Source organism: Equus quagga, chromosome 19, assembly GCF_021613505.1.
Source record: "Equus quagga isolate Etosha38 chromosome 19, UCLA_HA_Equagga_1.0, whole genome shotgun sequence".
Classification (NCBI taxonomy): domain Eukaryota; kingdom Metazoa; phylum Chordata; class Mammalia; order Perissodactyla; family Equidae; genus Equus; species Equus quagga.
Genome location: NC_060285.1, coordinates 26638405 through 26658662, shown reverse-complemented (window position 1 = coordinate 26658662; position 20258 = coordinate 26638405). Strand labels below are relative to the sequence as shown.

The window sequence follows — 20258 nt, the reverse complement described above, 5'->3', positions numbered from 1 at the left end:
GTGTTGGCCAACGGGACTGACTCTTCTAGTTCATTTTACCCTTTGTGGGGAGACACCTACTTCTTCTATGCTCACAGAATTCCGTGGCCTGACATAATTTAACTGCCATGCAGACAACCACAAAATGCTCACATGCTCTCCAACAGACAGTAACCCAAGACACTTCTAGCCACTGCATGCAGAAGTGATGTCCCAGGACCACTTGGCAATGCAGCCTTGTTGACCTCAAAATCCACAGTCTTCCTGTTATGTTTATTCCTCCTTTAGCTTCTGTTATGATCCTCTCGAGCCATTTTGCAGTCTATAGACTAGATGGTGAGTTTTACTGTCATCTAGTTTGACCACCACACATCTCATATGCAGGGGCGGATTTAAAAAGCCCAGCGCCTACTTAGAAAGACAAAAAAAAAAAAAGGCAATCATAGCTACTATCTACTGGATAGTTAGCATGGCCAGGCTTTGTGCTAAGTACTTTACATACCTTACTTTTGGCTGATTCTCAGAGTCACCCATGGGGCAAGGACTGTAGTTATTATGATTTTACAGTTGAGGAAATTAAGGCCCAGAGAGCTTTGGTTAAGGTTCCACACCTGGTAAATGGCAGAGGATTTAGACTCTTGGTGGTCTGGCTCTTAAGCACTGCCAAGGACAGCCCAGCACCACAGATTTTGGGTTCTAGTGTCGATCATATCCTGCACGGAACATGCTAGGCCCTTGCAACTGCTCTGATAAGATTATCTGTTTGCGGCCATAAGACTTACAATAGAACTTAGAGAGGATCCTCGACAGTGAATGAGTGTCTGGGTCTTTGACCACCGGAAGTTCAGACTCTGGGAGGGTTGTAGTTCCTCAGCTGTCAACTTCTAGACAGTGTTGGCATTGTTTGTATTCAGGCTTATAAACAACCTCGGAGAGACCTCCATGGCCTCAAGGACTGCTCCCAGTTTTTGTTCTTGGACACATCCTAGATCATAAACTAAATCCTAAGATCTCAGCCGGTTATGTCTGGGTCACAGGCACCCTCGTCTTTATTAAACAGCCACAGTGAAAATGTAAGCTCCAGAAGGTCAGGAACCTTGTAACATTTTGTTCTTTGTTGAAACCAGAGTTTGTGGAACCAGAGTATAGTACCTGGTATGTAGCTGGGGCTTGAGAAATATTTGTTGATTTAATAAATGAAGGGTCTTGGAGGATCACGTTGGAAATGTTGTCTGTACTTAGCGGCAACACTTTCCTGAGTCTGGCCACTTCAAACTCCCTTTCCATGGTCTTTTTCTTAATGTCTGATGTGTCAGAGCCTCTTTCTTGCCTGGTTCTGGGCTAGCTGACATTTCCATTCCTCTGGCTCTTCCCAAAAATCCCCATTCGTTGGAACAGCCAGGCTCTGGTCTTGCCAATCTGGGAGTTAACGTTGACCATAGCAACGCAGCGTGGTTGGAACTTCTATGGTATCATTTAATAATGTGCACGAGCATGGCTTTCAGTGACGAGAGGAAAGGGCTTTGTGCTGTAGGCAGTGGTTCTCAAAGGGTAGTCTCTGGACCAGCAGCATCGGCATGACCTGGGAACTTGCTAGAAATGCACATTCTTGGGCCCCACATCAGACTTACTAAATCAGAAACTGAATGTGGAGTGGGACTGGCAATCTGTGTCTTAACAAGCCCTCCAGGAGATTCTAATATACACTCAGGTTTTAGAACCACCGCTGGAAGGTAACACAATTTTTCTTGTATTCCACCTGAGGCACCTGGGGTAAGACCGTGTCCCATTTTTTCCATTGCAGTTTTCCTTGAGGCATATAAAGTAACCAACTCCTGCCACTACTCTTATATTCCTTATTCTCTTCCAGTTGGTCAAAGGAAATACCTAGAAAACCATCTAAAGCCTTCCCATTTGTGAGCTTATAGTCTGAGTCTCAAGGACCTCCAGGTCATGGGTTAATGAGCTCCTTCACTCTTGCGTACAACAGTCTATTTGCATGTCATTCCAAGATTGGGAGGGATTTCTAGAGTCATCCACTCTGCTGTACATCAGAACCATTTCCAGACACTGAGATTCTCTTCAAGGGTCTGCTCTTTACAACACAGTCCTGATACCAATTTCTATCTTAGGCATGGTTGGTTGCATGAAACAAGATCTACTTAAGCAAGTTCAAAGAAGGGGTGAGGATTTAGTGGAAAGAAACACATGGAAATACGTGGAAATCTAGGAATAGGAGAAGTACTGTGTGGTTGTTATGTGCACAGCCTCTGGAGCCAGGTCAGCTGGGACCAAAGCTGCCACTTAGCAGTTGTGTGACCTTGGGCAAGTTATTCAACCTTTCTATGCCTCAGTTTCTTCATTTATAAATAGTCGTCCTATTTGTCTGGATTGATGAAAATGTGTCTAGGATGAACATGACTTGACCCATAGTAAATGCTATGTACGTATTTACTATCGTCGCCATCATAATTATTAATAGTAATACAACGGGGCTCCTTGATATGGAATTGGAAGGAGGTCCTGGACTCAAGGCAACTGGAAGTTGCTCAGCAGCAGGAAATGGTGGATGCTCACCCTGAGGTTTCACTGTCAACACGACTGAGTCCAGCTGCCTCCCCCAGTCCTGCTCCCGCATGGCCTGCTCTTCTTCCTTAGACGTCTGCCCCTCAACCTCTCCGCCCAAATGTTCTGCAGCCTGCCTTGATCCCCACTCATCCTCCCAATAGCATTTCACCTTCTGTATCGGCTACCCACTGGCAACAACCTTCTGTATTATTTATTTAAATTACCAGGAAAGAGAGAGAATTGGGTCCAATTCATCTTTTCACACCCAATTAGAGCCCTAGGTCAGGGCAGAGATTTGTGTTCTTGGGGCAGGTACCGACCCCTGGTCCAGTCAGAAGAAGGGGTTCAAGCATGTGCTGGCCCCCAGTAGGTGCCGTGGGCGAGTCCCTTAGACTGGAATGGTGGAAGAGCCACACGGCGACCGCTATGTTGACTACAATAGCATGGTGCCATCTCTGTCACCCTTCAAGCTTCTTGATGACTTCTGCCTTCCCTGAACATGTGGTGGCTCATAGCAGATGAAGGCTGAGGCCTGCTCTGAGAAATCCCTAAGTCTGCTGGGGGACAATTTGTAGGCATCGTGGGTCTAACCTGTTTGTGGGGAAAGGGGCATGATAGTGTTGTTTATGAAATGTGCTCATAGGTTTTCTCAGTTTTAATTTTCTGTCCTGACGAAACTGCTAATTTTTATACTATCACAAAACTAAATAGAGTCGTGACCTTTGTTTCACAGTTTCCGTAGTTGATGTTCATATCAGTTTGACTGTCTACTCAATAGTTAGACACAGTGTTCTTCTCGGAGCAGTTACAAGAGGACTTTGGCCCCAGCAATCCCTCCGCACCACCCTGGCCGATGCTGTGATGCAGGGGTCAGCAAACCTTCTGCAAAGGTCAGAGCATCAATGGCTCTACTCTGCCACTGGAGTGTGAAAGCAACCATAGACAATACATGAATAAATAATCGGGGCAGGGTTCCAATAAAACTTTATGGACACTGAAATCTGAATTTCATATCATTTTCACTTGTCATGAAATAGCGTTCTTCTTTGGATTTTTTTCAACCATTTAAAAATGTAAAAACTGTTCTTAGCTCACGGGCTATTCAGAAAACAGGTGGCGGGCCAGATTTGGCCCACAGATTTGGTGGTAGTTTGCCGACCCCTGCTGCTATGGGAAGGAGGAGAGTAAAGCATACCTTGAAAATGCCCTAAGATGATGTCAGAGAGATTTAGCAAAAAGATGCTGGGGAAGCCCCAAGTTGGAGCATCAGACTCAGCCTGGGAGGATCTGGGAGGCTTCCGAGAGGTGATGCTGGAGCTGTGTCTTGAAGCCAACTGGAGAAGGCAAGGAAGGGAGTTCAGGGAGAGGGAACAGCTTGTGCACAAGCGGGAAGTTGAATAAGCTTGTGAACCGCAGGTGGCTCACCCTGGCTGGGGAGTGTCCAGAAATGAGCATGTAAGTCCAGATGGCCAAGGGCTTTTTGAGACAGGCAAAGGTGGCAAGATTTTATCCTGATGGTCAGTCATTTTCAGACTTTCCAAGTCTGGTCTTTAAATAAATCTTAATCAGAAGGTCAACCTGAGAAAAAGGTTAGCAAATCATCGTTGACCTGCTGCTGTGGGTGAGACATTGCCAAGAGCCGGGACACAGGGTGGAGCAGGGGTTGGGAGGGTCCCAGAACCCGGCAGCTTGTCCCACCCCCACCCCTGCCTGTCCCTGAGGCATCTCAAAGGAACTTCTGGGACTGCTGAGCAGTGTGAAAGCCACAGCTATGGCTAATGGAGGACCGCAGCAGGGCCACAAGCAGACGTGATCTGACTGGGTTCCAGAATCACTCAGAAGAACGGATGAGGCCACGTTAGAGGCAAAACCACTGATTAGAAGGACAATCATTGGTTCATGCAAATAATTTCTTGAGTTCTTATTATGTGCCAAGCACTAGGTGAAAATATTTCTATCAGTGATAGAGTAGACAGTAAACATGTAGCAAATAAGTTGTTTTATATTAAAATGATAGCCAGCACTTGTAGAGTGCCTACTGTATACCAAGTGTTGTTCTAAGTACTTTACCAACATTAACTTGTTTAATCCTCACCACAACCTTATGAGATGGGCAATATCGTTGCTTCCATTTTACAGATGAGGGAACTGAGGCACAGACTGAGATTGAGGCTACGAAGGAGCTAAACAGATGTTGGGGGAAGTTCTCTTTAAGCAGATTGAGTCGACAACCGGGAGTTGGGAAGGGATAGTTAGAGACTGCCCATGAAGACCTGGGAAGCAGGTCCTCCTAGCAGACTGGAGACAAGCGCAAAAGCGCAAAAGAGGAAATGACTTGGTCAGTTTGAAGAACAAAAGGTTAGCAGGGTTGAGTATAGGGAGGTGGGAGGGGAGAGTGTCAGGGGAAGAGGCTGCAGAAGGAAGGAGCCACCAGATCCTATAGCCCTCACAGGCCATGGAAGGGAGATTATATTTTTTCTCAAAGCATAGAAGAGCCTTTGAAGGGAAGTGAAATGATTGGATTTGAATTCCTAAATGATGGCTTCCCTGTGGGGAATGGATGAGAGATTGGCCCCGATGGATGTAGGGAAGGCTGCAGGAGGCTCTGGAAGTAGTCCAGGCAAGAAATCATGTTGCCTTGGTCTAGAGCGGCAGTGACGAATGTGGAGAGAAACAGGTGGGTGGTGTGGATTGCCATAATCCCACTGAGGGATGTTGAAGACCTGAGCTGAGGTGGTGGCAGTGAGGGTGGAGAGGGGGGACAAAATGAAGTAGCTTTTTAAGACGTAGAATTGAGAGGGGTTGGTGACCAATTAGAAGACGCGTTTAATTTTTGTTGAGTTTTCGATGCCTTTGGGACACCCAGGAAGAGCCACTAAGCAAGCAGTTGGCAGTGAAGTTAGGCATTGGCGGTCCACTCCGTAAACATTTATGGAGCACCTACCATGTGCCAGTCTCTATGTTGGGCCCAACGCAGTGCTGCTGGGCTGTATGCACCCAGGTCTGTCTTATCTTTGTTTCCCAGGCATCCATAAGGCCGTCTAACACCTATTGGGCCCTCAATAAATGTTTGTTGAACTGGAAAGGAGGTGCCGTCCATCTGGCCGGGAAGACGGTAACTGTAGTACAGTGAGCTAAGAGCTTCCAAGAGGAGGCACTGGGCCTGTGTTTACAGGAAGAATAAAAGCCAGGCAGCCCAGAGGGAAGGGCATGTCCCGGTGAGGGAATGATGCCAGATTCCTCCTTGTTCCCCCATCGCCCCTCAACCTGGTCTTGGAAGAGTCGGCTTGAGAAGCATATTCTCGAACACACCAGCTGTTCCTAATTACTGCTCATTGACATCCTCCTGGGGCTCCTTTTCCATCAGTGACCGATTTTAAAAATTGCATTCCAAGTGCTGACCCTTGCTTCTTTGAGGCGACAGGAGGGGTGGGGACCCAAGAGCAGCCGGTAGTTGTAGGTGTCACCAAGTATCAGCCTCCTGTGCATAGCAGCGTCTCTGTGCCCTCTAACCCAGGGCTTCCTCGCCCCTGGGAGCCCTTGTGCTGTGGACCTGTGTGAAGCCTGTAGAGCCCTTCCCAGAATAGTGGTTTTAAATGCGTAAAATAAAAACAGAGAATTGCAAAATGAACCAATTATACTGATATACAGATAGATCAAAATGTTTTTTTCGATTTGGGATATAGTAATACATCTTAACACATTAAATAGCAAGATCTAGCAGTAGTAGCTACCATAATTTGAAAGTACAGATGAGCATAAATGATATTTTGAGATATCTTCAACAAGTGTAAAATGATATGAAAATATCTGATTTCTTTTGGTGACAAAGTCACAGGCTCAGTTAATACAACTGCGGCCTGCATTCATGATTAAAGGAAATGCTAAGTTTCGGTTAGAGTTTGCTGAAATATTTTTTTTCTCGTCTGATTTCATGGATTCCCTGAATTCTAGCTATGGTGTCAGTGGAACCCGGTCTCCAGCTATTCATTTCAGTTAGCAAGTGTTTCTGAAACCAACGACATTAAGTGTAAAGTGTTTCAGTTTTTTTCAAAACTTATTTGATTGGCTTATTTTGACAATAAGGGATTTATTCCCACCTGTATTTTATAGATCAAGCCTTGGCCAAGAGCAAGTGCTCCATAAATGATGACTGGATGGGTGATGAGTGGATGGAGAGGCCTCAGAAAGGTTCAATGACTGCCTAGAGACCCACAGCTCATAAGTAATAGAGGTTGAACTTGAATCCACATGATTTTTTACTCGAAATCTCTTGTTCTTTCTTCCCCTCCATGCTACCACTATGCTATCTTTATGTTAAGGAGTTAACCCAATGTGAGGCCGGTTCAGACATTATGCTATCCTAATCACGGGAAAGAACAGTCCTATTATTCTTTGCTTTGATTGGAGAAAACCTAAGGTACTTTATTTAATTCTTAGAGCCACATTGTAAGTACGCTGAATCTGCAGACTATCTATGGGCTGAGATAGAAACTGTCTCTTACAAGCTATCAATGAACTATAGATATGAAGTTTAGAGAAGGCCAAGATACATGGTAGTAGGAGGTGTGGAGTACTTTAGGATTGCTCCCCAGGGCAGAACCAAGGCCCAGTGTTTAGAAGGGATGGATTCTGGCTCACTTGAAGAACTCTGGAATGGTTAGGCCTGCTTAGCAATGTACCAGGGTTGCCTGATGAGATATTGACTGAAAGCATTCAAACATTGATCCAGGTACTTATTCATTCATTCAATAAATGTTTATTGACAACCTACAACATGCCAGATGCTGAGGTGTATGCTGCATTCAAAGTGTAGAATAAGATAAACTATTGTACAGCTTAGAGTCTACTGAGAGATGGACTATAAATAAAATTTAAAAAACAAAATTTAAAAAACAATAATAAGTATTTTGAAGAAAACAAATGGACTGCTATGATTCAGAATAACCACTGGGATAGGGATGGGAAGATCTATAGTCATATGTCCATGAGAAGGTGACATTGAAACCTAAAGGATTAGAAAGACCCAGCCTACAAGGGAATGAAGAGGGGAGAGATAGAAGAGGTAGCATGTGCAAAGGCCCTGAGGCAGAAATATGGTAACATGTTAAAGAGTCTGAAAGACAGCCACTATGGGAATAGAAGCAGAGTGAAAGAGAAGAGTGGTAAGGAATGAGTTTGAAGAAGTAGGCAGCGACTAACTCAGGTAGGATCTGGGAGGCATTTGGATTTCTAAGTGTGATGGGAAGCTGGTAAAGAATTTTAGGTGAGGGAGTAACATGACCTGTTTTATATTTTAACAGATCACTCTGGCTATTGGATGGAGAAAGACTGTAGGTTGCAAGGGCAAGACCAGGAGGCTCTTGCAGTAGATCAGAGGCGAGATGATGGGGACTTAGGCTGGGTGGAGGTCATGGAGATGGAGAAGATAGACTTGAGATTGTTGAGAAATTCAGCTGAGAGTTTTCAAAGATGTGGGGAGTGATGAAAAGAGAAGAGTTGAGGGTGATTGGTGTCTTCTACTGTGATGGGGAAGACAAGGAAGGAAGAGGGTTAGAGGGAAGAAATGTCTGGATAACCGTTTTCTAGCAGCTCTGAAACCTTGCGACAGATTCCTCTGGTTCTTAAGGGATATGATGCCATTTACTTAGAGAGTATTTAGAAATGTGGGGGGAGGAGCTTTTGCAGTAGTTAGAATGATGGGGGGCAGTACTACTGGCATTTTATGGGCAGGGGTCTGGAATGCTAAATGTCCTACATTATGCAGGACAGCTCCCATAATGAAGGAATAGCCCATCTAGAATGCCAGCAGCTTCCTCGTGGAAAAACATTGGTGGACTGAGTCCTTTTCAACATTGAGATTCTAGGAAAATGCATTTTCACACTATCAGCCACTCATACCTTTTTGTGAATTATTTGAGTCAGGTTCTTTTGGTAAGTAGTTGACTGACATTAGCCGTGGAGAGCAGATGGAGATTTAGATGGGGGATGGGGCGTAAAGCAGGAGGAGGGAAGAATAAGTCTTGGAGAGTGGGACTTTGGTGGTAGGTGGGCTGTGAGGCTGAAGGGCACTGGGGCCCTTGGAGGAAGGAGAGAAGGTGGAAGATTAAGTGGGAGGATGTGAAATACCAACTTCGCCACGTTGCCTGTTTCCTGTGGTGCCGCTGCACGGTGCCTGGGCTTGCCTGGTGCAGAGGCTGTGTCCCTAGGCTTCCCTTCTCCATTCCTCCTGCATGCTTTGTACTTTTCCTCTTGATCATTTGAGTCTCCAAGGTAAATTTGTCCTTCAGATGATCAGAGAGATGCCATAAACTTAGAACCCAATCAATGCTGTATACTCTGGAAGAATAAAGAAAAGCGGCAGGAGCCTTAATGGCTAATGAAATCACTCTCTCACCTGGGTGAATAATTGTTTTTTCCATATGTCTAGCTTGATAAAGATAGTTTTCTAATTATTTTCACACACGTAGTTTCATTTGGGCCTTACAACAATGTTAATAGGCAGGGCATATGTCTGATTGTGTCCATTTTACAGATTGGGTCATTGAGGTTCAGGGACTTGACTTACCCCAGTCAAGCAGCCTATAAGGGGCAGAGCAGGAGGCCAGAACTTGGGCGTCGGGCTCCTACTGAGGTTTCCTCACTGCAAGGGGGCCCCTGCTTAAGTAACAGGAAATGATGAAGAAACTGCTTCAAAGTGAGTATATGCCAAAGGGGAGCAGAATACAAAATTAACTGCCCAAGGGGCATGTTATCAACGTGTGAGAATTCACTGGCACCCGCTGATATTTGCCCTGGCCCCATAAGGATAAAACAAAATGGGGGGTAAAAGACTCGACTCTTGTTGGGTCCTCAACGCTTGAGGCCCCACTTGGGTATACGCTTCCTTCAGCTGTTCCCGTCATAGCTGCAGTGTGGCTGCAAACACCCCGCATGAGCCTTGATGAGTCAGGCCGTCTTTCACAGGGTAGGGGCAGGGCCATGGTGTTACTCAACTCCAGAGAGAGCCACTCACACTAGAATACATGACTGGCGCCCCCTGGAGTTGTGCAGTGCACACTGGGGGTGTTTATGGACAATGAAAGCTAGTGTGAAGTAGCTGCAAGGAGGGCAGGCTGTTTCCCTTGTGATAGGCCGACTGCTCCCTGTATACTCACAGGCTCACACATACGTGCACGTGCATGCACACACACCAGCACTCAGCCTTCTCAGTACCCTTGATTCCACTCTGGTATGTCGAGCCCAAGGCTGTCTCTTTTTCGGCATAGACATTGTTTGAGTCAAGGTAGCTTTTTCCTCAAAGTGAAAAAAGTTTCCCACCTAAAGCGGGCTGATGTGTAGGCGGGACGTTATGGTGAGACATGGCAGACGGGAGAAGCAGAATGACAACTCTGAGGGAACCGAGCGGGCCCAAAGGCGAGACAAGGTTTGGAGCTAAATCAAGATTGGATTTTGTCATGAAAGGCAGAACTGGCAAAAGCATCATTACAAGGCATTAACCTTGTTACACACAGACGAACAAGCAGAGGCTGGGATTCAGAAATAAATTACACATAATAAACAGGACAGAATAGGCTGAGAGCAACATTAGCGATTATGCCCTAAGGGGACAGAAGGGCAAGATAGAAAATAGGGCAAAAAAAAGAGTAAGAATAATTTCTGGACACAGGGGGCCGACTGCACTATTTCTCCCCTTTTTCTGCTTGGCTCCCGAGGTATTAACTTCACTCTTGTGAGGAGGTTTCTCTGGAGCCTGTCTCTCTTTTGTTTTCATTTAGCATAAGAAAGCCTTTCAGAGGGCTCCTTTTTCCATTCACAGGGACCTGTCCATTTCTGTGTGTTTCCAGCACAAAAGAATCCATTTCCATTCAGCCTTTACAGCTGATGTGAGGTCCAGGCCCGCTCTTTCCTATTTTCTTCCAAGCTCACTGTTGTAATTGGCTACACAATCCTGACTGTGCCCAGGGTCCTCCAGGGTGAGAGGAACAAGCACTTCTCCAGTTTCTGGTCCCTCGTTGCTGAGGCCGAGCTAGAGCCTACTGCCAGGTCCAACAAGCCATGACTCTCCTTTCTTACATAGTGACTTGCTTTTGGTTGCAGGTAACAGAAAACCCTATCAAGAGTAGCTTAAACCATGAAATCTGTTGTTAAGTTAATAAAAAGTTTAATTGGAAGTCTGTGCTCTGTCACATCCTCAAGAACCTAGGGTCTTGCATTGTTCCCCTGCACCAAACTTAGCGTATTGATTTTCATCCTCCATCTTGAATCTCACAGAAGCAAAATGACTGCCTCCACTCTGTGGTCGATGGCCTCGAATAACTGATTTCAAAAGGAGGAAGTTGGGGAGGAGGACAAACGGCCTCACCTCCAGAGTTCCCTCTTATCAAGGAGGAAACTTATTCCCAGAAGCCCTTCAAGTGGACTTCTTTTATCTGACCGGCCGGGACTGGGCCACATGGCCACCCCTAGCTCTAAGGGGTAGGAAAGCAAGAATCTGCTAATAGGGAGTGGAATTACCGTTTGGTTTGGACTAATCATGGTTTGCCCAGGCTTGGGTTTACTGCTGCTTGAACAAAATTACGGTTCTTTTGGCAAAGAAGAAGGTGGGAATAACTGCCATGGGTGTGGCAGCAACTGTTTGTGTTTTTAAGTAAGGTAAGGATAACAAACATGGATTGTATGTTACTATGGACCAGACACTGTTCTAAGCTTTACCGAGGTTTGCTACTAACTCATTGTGTCCTCGTGATAAGCCCGTGGCATAAATGCTGTTATCAGCACTTCCCTTGTAAAGAGGAAGCAACTGAGTCACAGAAAGGTTAAATACTGTGCCCAAAATTGCTTCGCTGGAAAGTGATAGAGTAAGGATTCAAACGCAAGAAGTCTGACTCACTACCCTCCCCTGCCCTGTTACATAAGATGATAAAATACTCCAAGTGGTGCACCGTAAATCCGTGTTACTGATAATACTACCAGCTAACACTTATCAACATGTTGTTTTTAGTACTATCATTATTATCCCTTCTTCTTAACCACCTGACCTCATTAGCCTTATTCACAGCCGAGAAAGCCAGCCCCCAACAGGGTTAAATAAATTACCCAGGTCACCCAGTGAGTGAGAACCAAGCTCCAGTGCCAGCTTAAACTCTCTGACCCCTAGTCCCGGGCGGTTTGTTCTGTGCCACCAGCTCTCAAGTTTGGGAACATTGATTTAATGGCTGTACTACTTTACTTACGTTATTGATTCAGGACTTCATTTGGAAAACTACAATTATTGAGGATCAGTCAGAAGTCAGGGAAGGACACTAGAAAGGATGAGACAGAAATTTGGAAGCAATTTTCTCCTTGTTCCCTTTCAGCTTTTGAGCCGCCTCTGTTTTTTCGGAGCCAATCTTTCATGAACAGAATTATCTCATCGCACCTCAGCAAAGGCCACTCATGATGTCATGGTTCTTGGCTAATCAGAATAGCTACAGTTATTGAGCACCCATTATATACCAGCTGTGGGAGGGCACTGTCCCATTTGGTCTTTGTGGATGGATAATGAACAGTCTACAGTCAATACTCTTTCTGTGTCATGAATTGAGGAGAATGGACATCTCCAGCCAAAGATAGTGGTATTAGAACATTCTAGATGCCCAGACAGAGATGATGCTCAATTCTCTCAGTTAACCTCTTTGCGATGCTTGAATATTCAATGAAAGTATTGCTTGGCCGATCTTAAGTTTGAACAATTCTGGTTTTATTTTAAAGCAAGATGTGTGGTGTGGTTTTATTTTTTTTTAATCTAAAGGTCATCAGATTTTTCTTTTTCTGCTCATAGTCACAAGGCATGCTTATCTAAACAGTGATCTATTGTTCTCCTCCTGAGACCCACAGAGATTTTTCTCTTTTAACTTCAGTTTTAACAGGACAGTTCCTCATCTTTCTTGACTGCATGAGAAGTATCTTTTAAGAGGAAAAAAAAAATCTCTAATGGGCTTTCCAAAAATCTTCTCCAACTGAGTTCACTATGGAATATTTTATGCAAATAAGTCACTTTCTCTTAGGTTATGACATCTTTTCCTTGAAAAGTGATCACGGCATTGGAGAAATTCTTGCCAGCTTATCTTTTCCTCGCAGCGCAACTTCCACAAAGAAATATAGATGGCACTTTTAAAGGCTTCGGAAATCAATTTAGTCCATGAATCCATTTAGTTTAGATGTTAATGAAACTTGGTGGGTTTAAAAATAATGAATATTTAATAAGACATAAATTGAAAGACATAAACACTGTCGGCAATAATATAATGAAGTTAATGTCTTAGTCTTCCCCTGCCCACCTCCTGCTCCTAAAGCGGGGTGATTTTAGGAGTTGCGAGATGCTTACTAAGTTTGCCAGCTCTCCTATTGGCTGAAACTGAAATGTGCCTTTGAAAACCTTAGTACAGTTGGGAACTGAGCTCTGGCAGATAAAGTATGCTATCACACTGAGTTCAGTAGCTACAGACGGTAACGACTCTTTCTAGCTCCATATCTTCCAGAGATTTGTGTAACAAACTCAGTTTCCTGTCGTTGAAGGCAGGAAACAGCAGGAAGCACTTCATGCCTTTAAACAAGAAAGAAAAAGACATTTTGGTCGACACTCTCCCTGCTCTGGATTTCAAGAGGGGCTTTATTTAATGATCAGGAGCGAGCATGTGATGATACGCGCTCCAAGGCTCAGAGTATTTAAATGCCTTCGGGGTGGGAATTATGCTTTTTGTTTCCTCTTCAAGAGCATCAGCACCGGGTCCAGCCCTTGTGCTTGGTTCCTCTTTAGCTCTGTGGCTCTGTCTTACCCACCATCCACGACTGTATCTTTCCCTCTTTACCCTCAGAATTAATTACCCTGTCTTTGGGCTTCACAGTGCGTCCTTCTTGTCAGTCCAGAATCCCTCCTCTCTGTCATCACACCCAAGAGGATGGTCCATCTCACATCTTGGGAAATGGCTTGTTTAACCTCACAGAAGCCAATCCCTAGCTGAAATAAATTGCAGCAGGATCCTGCAAACAGCCAAGTATAAGATTCTCTCCCTCCCAATTCAGCAGTGGGCTCTCTCTTGGCAATAAAGTGGAACTCGGTTTCATATATCAGCTGGGAGAGTGTTAAACGGATGGCTAGCTCGCTGCTGGCGATCAATACATGTTAATACATAGTAAACAAATGGCTTTCCATGGGTTGAGCAAGCATGGTGATTTTGCAGATAAAGGGGATAAAAGGTGGTTCCTGGGAATCTTGTCTAAGAAAATGTATTTGGGACTCAAGTAAGATCCTTCCCAGGTGGGCATGAGTGACATTTGATTATCATGAGAATTATCACTGTTAAAAATTATCTTTTTTTTATTTGTGCGTTTGTGTGCATGTTCAGAAAGAAGGGGAGCAACCTGAAAGAGTCCAACCAATCGCATCATCTACCTTGATCCATTCCGACCTGACATCCGTTTATGGCACCGTGGTAATGAACAGGACTGTTTTATTCTTGGGGACTGGAGATGGCCAGTTACTTAAGGTTGGTTTTCTGTGCCTTCTTCAATGTCGATTTTAATAGTGATCCATTTTGTGCTTTCTTTTTTTTTTTTATTGCTTCTGGGTTATATACAATACCATACCAACTGCTTTGTGAACTCCTCAGAGACCCCCCAGAAATGGCCTGAAAGAAAGTTCTGGAAATCTAGATGTAATAACCTCCCTAACCATGTAATGGAGAAGCACGGGCCACCTTGCTTTCCGGGAGCCTGCCAAGATGCTTTCCCTTCCTTCCTCATCAGCTGCCTGGCTGAGCTTAATGGGGATCTGGCCTCTACCCCATCCCTGACTCACCTTCCAATGACATTTAACCTTTCAGTTCTATCTCCTTTATCATAAAAATGTCAAAGCACCTGATTTCTCACAACTTCAAAGAGGTGAAAGATTACAGGGCTTGGAAAGAAGAAAAAAGAGGTGTTCCTTCCCTCTAGCCCACTTGCCACCCACAGAGGGGGTTTATTTTCTGCCCTTTGTAGCCACACACCACGGAGAGGTTAGAGAGAGGTTAGAGATCTGAGCTCGTGTGGGACCCCCTGGACTGTTTTCTCCCCACTGTCTAGATATACCCCTGGTCAAGTTGAGATTTTTTTATTTGCTTGGGGGAGGGGCAGTTGGAAGGAGGAAGACAGAAAATCAGAGATACCTAATGACTTGTCTGAAATGACATAGGGGTTATCTTTTCAATTTCCTCAGCAAGCATTTACTGAACACCCCCCCATGGCCTGCACCAACATCCATGGTTGGGAACTGCACTGTTTCCGTCACCCTAAGCTGATATTCCTTTGCCTCTCTGTCGCCAGTTGATTTACCGTCAGCTCAGATACTAAATTGAATAGTAGCAGATTTACTTTCTCAACTGATCTCCCACTGATAACGAGCTGTGTGACTTTAAGTGAATTGCCCACCCTCCCTGAGCCTCCATTTCCTCATCTGTAAAATGAGACTGTACTGGACAATCTAGAAAATCCTTTCTCCTCTGATAGTCTATACTTCTGTCTTCTGGGCACTTCTCCCACCCTCTAGCCAAATCTATTTGCTTCCTCTTCTCCAAATGTGGAGTCCTGCTCCCACACCTCTGCTCACACTGTGCCCCCTTCCCGGATTGCTTGCTTCCTTTTCTCTGTTTTACTGAATTCTCCATATCTGCGCTTTGGCTCAGCTCAAACTCCACCTCCTCTTTGAGGGCTCCTGAGCCTGGTGTGATCGTGTTTTTCCTTATCGCCTGAAACACTCATTATCTGGATCGTTCTTTCGGCTCATGACAAATGTCTTGCTTTGACGCCTCACCTGTTCACTCGGTTTGTCTTGCCTTCCCAACTTGATCGCAAGCTTCTTGAGAAGGGGGCCATGGATTCCCACAGCCTGATACCGTGCTGAGTGCCTGGTAGGCATCTGATTTAATCTGTTTTCTTTGGAGGAAACCCAGTAACATATGGGAGGGAGTTTGTTTGTATACACATTCTTTTAAAATATACATTGATCATCTTTCCTGTTGTGTTAGCTTCATTTCCCGAGGAAAGGTAAATACCCATCAGTCATTCTACATGAGTTGTCGGTGCCGTGAGGCAATGTCTGTAGCTACATCAACCCAGTCAGCCTGTTTGGACCCATTAACCTGGCAGGAGAAGTTTCCATCCATCCTTACTGGGCCTCCTCACCAATTATCTCTTCAGATTTGGGGATATTTTTGACGGGTACTTTGACAAGAACACTGTTTCCCCAAAGCTGAGCCAACCAAACTGTTACATGGTAAATTGGAGGTGAAGTAACACTTCGCTATAAATAGTTCCCCATGGGACGGCCTGGTTTCACCTGTCCTGTTTGTTTGCCCCGGTGGTTTGCGTGCCGCTGGCCAGTTTTTGTGATATTGTGGCACCAGAGGGGTGGGACCGAGCTGCAACTTCAAGCTGCTGAGTAAGAAGGTGGCCCACTGAAGTCTTACTTTCCTCAGCATCCGTGTGGGGCATTCCTGCAAAGGCCACGTCTGTGGCCTTGTTGTTAGGGGTTGAATAACACGGGCATGTTGGGTTTTTGTTTGTTCTGTGACTGCTCATATTTCTATGGTGCTCCCTATGCCAGGGGCCAGACGCTCTGCATGTTCTGCCTAATTCAGTCCTCTCCACAAGCCAGTGACGTAGGTCCACGATTCCCATTTTACAGATGAGGGAACCGAGGCCCAGAGAAGTTGGATGCTTTGCCCAAGATCGTGCAGTGGCAGAGCAGGGATCTGAACCTGCAGCAACTTCAGAGACCACACGAACATCCCTCGTGCTGCACTGACTTTGTAACCTCTGCCCCAGCCACTCCTGAGGGTTCTCTGGAGGGAGTGGGAAGCAGGTTGTTGATAGGGACCAAGGCTCCTGCTGTAGGGGTCAGGGTTCTTAGAGGCTCAGGGAAGAATCCTGGTTCGAGAAGAAAGCAGATCATCTGACTGAGGATTACTTCACTGGCATGATAACTTCTTGAGAATTAAATCCCACACTCAGCTTCCTTCTAGAAGGTTCCGTCCCTCAGGAGGAGGTTGTGAGGGAAGAACTTGAGCTGACTGGCCCCGCCAAGCTCCCTGGGACAGCCCAGTCATTCCCCAGACTCCCTCCTGTATCCTGTGTGCCGATTCTGGGCTGCAGCCCCCAAAATTCCCCAGAGTCCTGAAGACCTGGGATCGTGTAGACGATTTGGAAGGCACAGAGAATCCTCAAATCCCTTTATGCAGAAACTTCAAGCTTGTCCCTTGCCAGACTTGTCACCAGAACTGTTAGAAAAGACGAACATTGATAGACACGAGGTTGGCTTCTTAAGCTGCAGAGTGGAGAAACTAATGAGCAGCAGAAAACAAAACCCAACCTCAGGCAGCTGCGGGAGGGGGAGGAGAGAGCGTGGATCACCCACCGTCTGACTCATCACTTTCCCAGTGATCAAGAGTCGACGGCCTTTTGACAGATGCCAGGCACCCTCGTACCTGCCTGCTTAGATGAGAGGCAGGAAAAGCAGTTGGGGGCCAATTGCTGTTTTTTACCACCACACACAAAAAAACTGACTTCTTAAATCTCTGAAAACCTCATGGAGTTTTATTATAGTTTGGGGCCATTTTAAATATCACATTAGTTAAATAATTTTTTCTTGCTGTAAGAGTAATATATGCTCATGGAGAAAGTTGCAAACTGGTGGGGGATGGGGGAAAGCAAAGAAAAAAATGCCCCTAATTCTGTCATGTGGAATCAACTGCTGTCAGCATCTTTGATTCTTTTTTTTACACAGTTGAGGTCAGACACTTTCCAATTTTGCGTCCTTCTTTTCTTCCGTTAATGAGGGATAATGCTTATATTAAAATGTTATGGCAAACTCTTTGTAAACAGTATCTTTAAATAGCTGTATCATTTTCTGTTACGTGGAAACGTTATTTTGAGCTTAGGCTGAGATCTCGAATCACTTTGAAAGTGTCTTTAAAGACATGCACTTGTTCCAAGTAATCTGGCACGATTTCCGAAGGTAAGATTTTACTGATAGTAAGGGGAAAAACTAAAGACTTTACAATATCTTAATACCTTTACTGCTCTCTTTATCCTGCCTTTATTCCTAAGTCTCTTTATAAGGTTTTTAGGGAAGCAGAAGGAATTTAGAACTGAAAGGGTCCTTTAAGAGCATTGAATCTACGCCCTTATTTTATTGATATGTGGACCTGACGGTCGTGAGACAGGTTCCAGTCCCTTTTTCCCCCAGTTATTTCCTCATTTTACTTCCTTTCGGGACATGATTGCATGCTGTAATTTTTCAGTTGTCAGCGTCTCCACTGAGATCAGCTGAAAAAGTGTGGCCACACCAAGCTCGGCTTTTGGGAATTCAAATTGCACATGTTGCACAGCCAGGACACTGCAAAGTGTACACGTTTTTATAAACACGTGCCAAATCTTTCTCCAGATTGTGGTGCAGCCTATCGTGTGGTTGGGACTCCTTTGAGCTGACTCTGTTGTGTATAGAAAATAGTCCTATTTCAAGGGCAGAATTGAATATTTTGAGCTTTTCCAGGTGGTGAAATAAGTAATAACGGAATATGCATGAAATTTGAAATTTGTATCTTTGTGCATGCCCATTAACCTTTCTTGTAAGCATAAAAGATAAGAAGGCAGCGGGCGAGGAATAATAGCTGTGTGCCAGGCATTAGAGCCGGTGTCTATGGGGGTTAACTCATTTAATCCTCGTCAGTCAATACTATTACCATCCCCACTCTATGAATGAGAAAACCTGAGGCTCGAACAGGTTAGGTAGCTTGCTAAGAGGACTTGAACTGAAGCAATCTGTCTGCACCCAAACTGCATTGACAATTAAAATGTGTAGCCTATAAAGGTTGGTAGAATTTGTGGAACTGGTTTTTATTTTTTAATTTCTTTCTAATATTGGAGTATCTGGGTTAATACCAAGATGCAAGTATTTGAGGTTTTGCGAGAAGGCGCTATGGCTTCTGTGGTTTTAGTTTGTTCCTTTTTGGGGCTGGCCTTCTGGCAGCTTAGCTGAGTGCAGACTTCTGTATTGGAAGAAGGCAGAGCCCACTCCTCTCTTGGCTGCAAGTAGCTCATGGGAGCCTCTGAACCCCCTCTGGGGCCCCAGCGATTCCTGGTTGGGCTCCTTTAGACCAAAGGTGGGGAATCTGTGTTCAAGCTGGTTTTGGGAACGGCTCCAGCGAGAGGAGACTGGTGTTGGGTTTCTCCAGCATCCCTAGGACAGGAGTAGGGTTCAGGGCACAGGAAGCCATGTCATGCCCTTTCCCCATATCCAGCAGCAAAGCACAGCTCACGTGCTCAGAGTCAGGACTGGCTACCTGTGTGGCCCTCAAAAGTTTACTCCCACTGGGGCTGGCCTGGTGGTGCAGCGGTTAAGTTCACACGTTCCGCTCCAGCGGCCTGGGGTTTGCCGGTTTGGATCCCAGGTGTGGACCTACGTACCACTTGTCAAGCCATGCTGTGGCAGGTATCCCACATATAAAGTAGAGGAAGATGGGCACTGATATTAACTCAAGGCCAGTCTTCCTCAGCAAAAAGAGGAGGATTGGCAGTGGATGTTAGCTCAGGGCTAATCTTCCTCAAAAAGAAAGAAGTCTACTTCCACTAATGGATTTCATTTATCCAAACCATCGTGAAATTCAACCAGTTTGCAGAAAGTTCTTCCTGCATTCTAACAGAAGACAAACTATGTAACACCTGATTTGTCTGCCTTGATTCTGGTTATATTAAAGTTTTTGAGTGAAAATAAGAGAAAAATAAAATCTTTTATGAGGACAAGCTCTATTTATATTCCCACACAATGTTCCCGTAAGGAAAAGGAGCCCATGGGGAACCCAGGACAGGTCCACGGGCCGGAAGTGGAGGTTGGGGGGCACAGCTAAGCTGAGGTATTGAACCAAAAAGTAAAAACAGCAGGAAGTGTTAAAACTTGGAAATGGGCTCCGCAGTCGGCTGTTTGGAATGTCGTCTGAAGCTGTTTCAAGTTCACCCCATCGCATTCATTCCAGTTGATGAGGTTGCAGGGACGCCCTGGTTTAGACCTGTTACTCCCGTGTAATCCACAAATCCAGAACTAGTGCTCCAGGCTGTTGGCTCCTCTTACTGCTTCTATTCAGATAAGTAGATTGGAAACAGGAGAGGAATTTGCCTTAATTTTTATATTCCATCTTTATTACCTCTAACTACTGAAGCACATTAAACACTATTGGATAATTACCTTGCTTTCTGTGTGTGTGTGTGTGTGTGTGTGTGTGTGTGTGTGGTTGGCGGGTGGGTGATATGTCTCCTTTGTGGCATTTCTTAGAAACTGTTCATGGAAAAAAAATAAGCGAGAAGATTGGCCTGCTTGCCCTTCAACTAGATAGCCGCGCTAGAGGGAGGCATAAGAAAAGAAATTTGGCGTAAAATAGTTTAGCTTTTTGAACACCCATAGCTTTTCCATCTCATGGTAATAGTAAAGAAAAAATAAATAGCCTTTTGTTTAATTTTTCTCCCCCCACTTATTTTCCTCATCATGCTATCTTTCCTGTGGCCGGTGTTGAACTTATAATACAACTAACTGTATGGTGTGGAAGTCTTGCACACCACACATTTCAGGACTGTAGTTGGAAGGGTTTTTTGTATGCAACAAAAATCCCAAGGCTAGTTAATAGCCTACCATGAGG

The 20258-nt window shown here is 45.0% G+C and overlaps 1 protein-coding gene across 2 annotated transcripts in view; it reads left to right on the top strand.

Moving 5' to 3' along the window:
- The window catches only part of PLXNC1 (plexin C1), a 141794-nt gene that overhangs the window by 4983 nt on the left and 116553 nt on the right, over window positions 1–20258 (top strand). For both annotated transcript variants that reach the window (XM_046646768.1, XM_046646767.1), the window contains exon 2: window positions 13938–14078. In XM_046646768.1, coding sequence (XP_046502724.1) covers window positions 13938–14078 — 141 coding nt within the window. The remainder of the gene's footprint in view (window positions 1–13937; window positions 14079–20258) is intronic.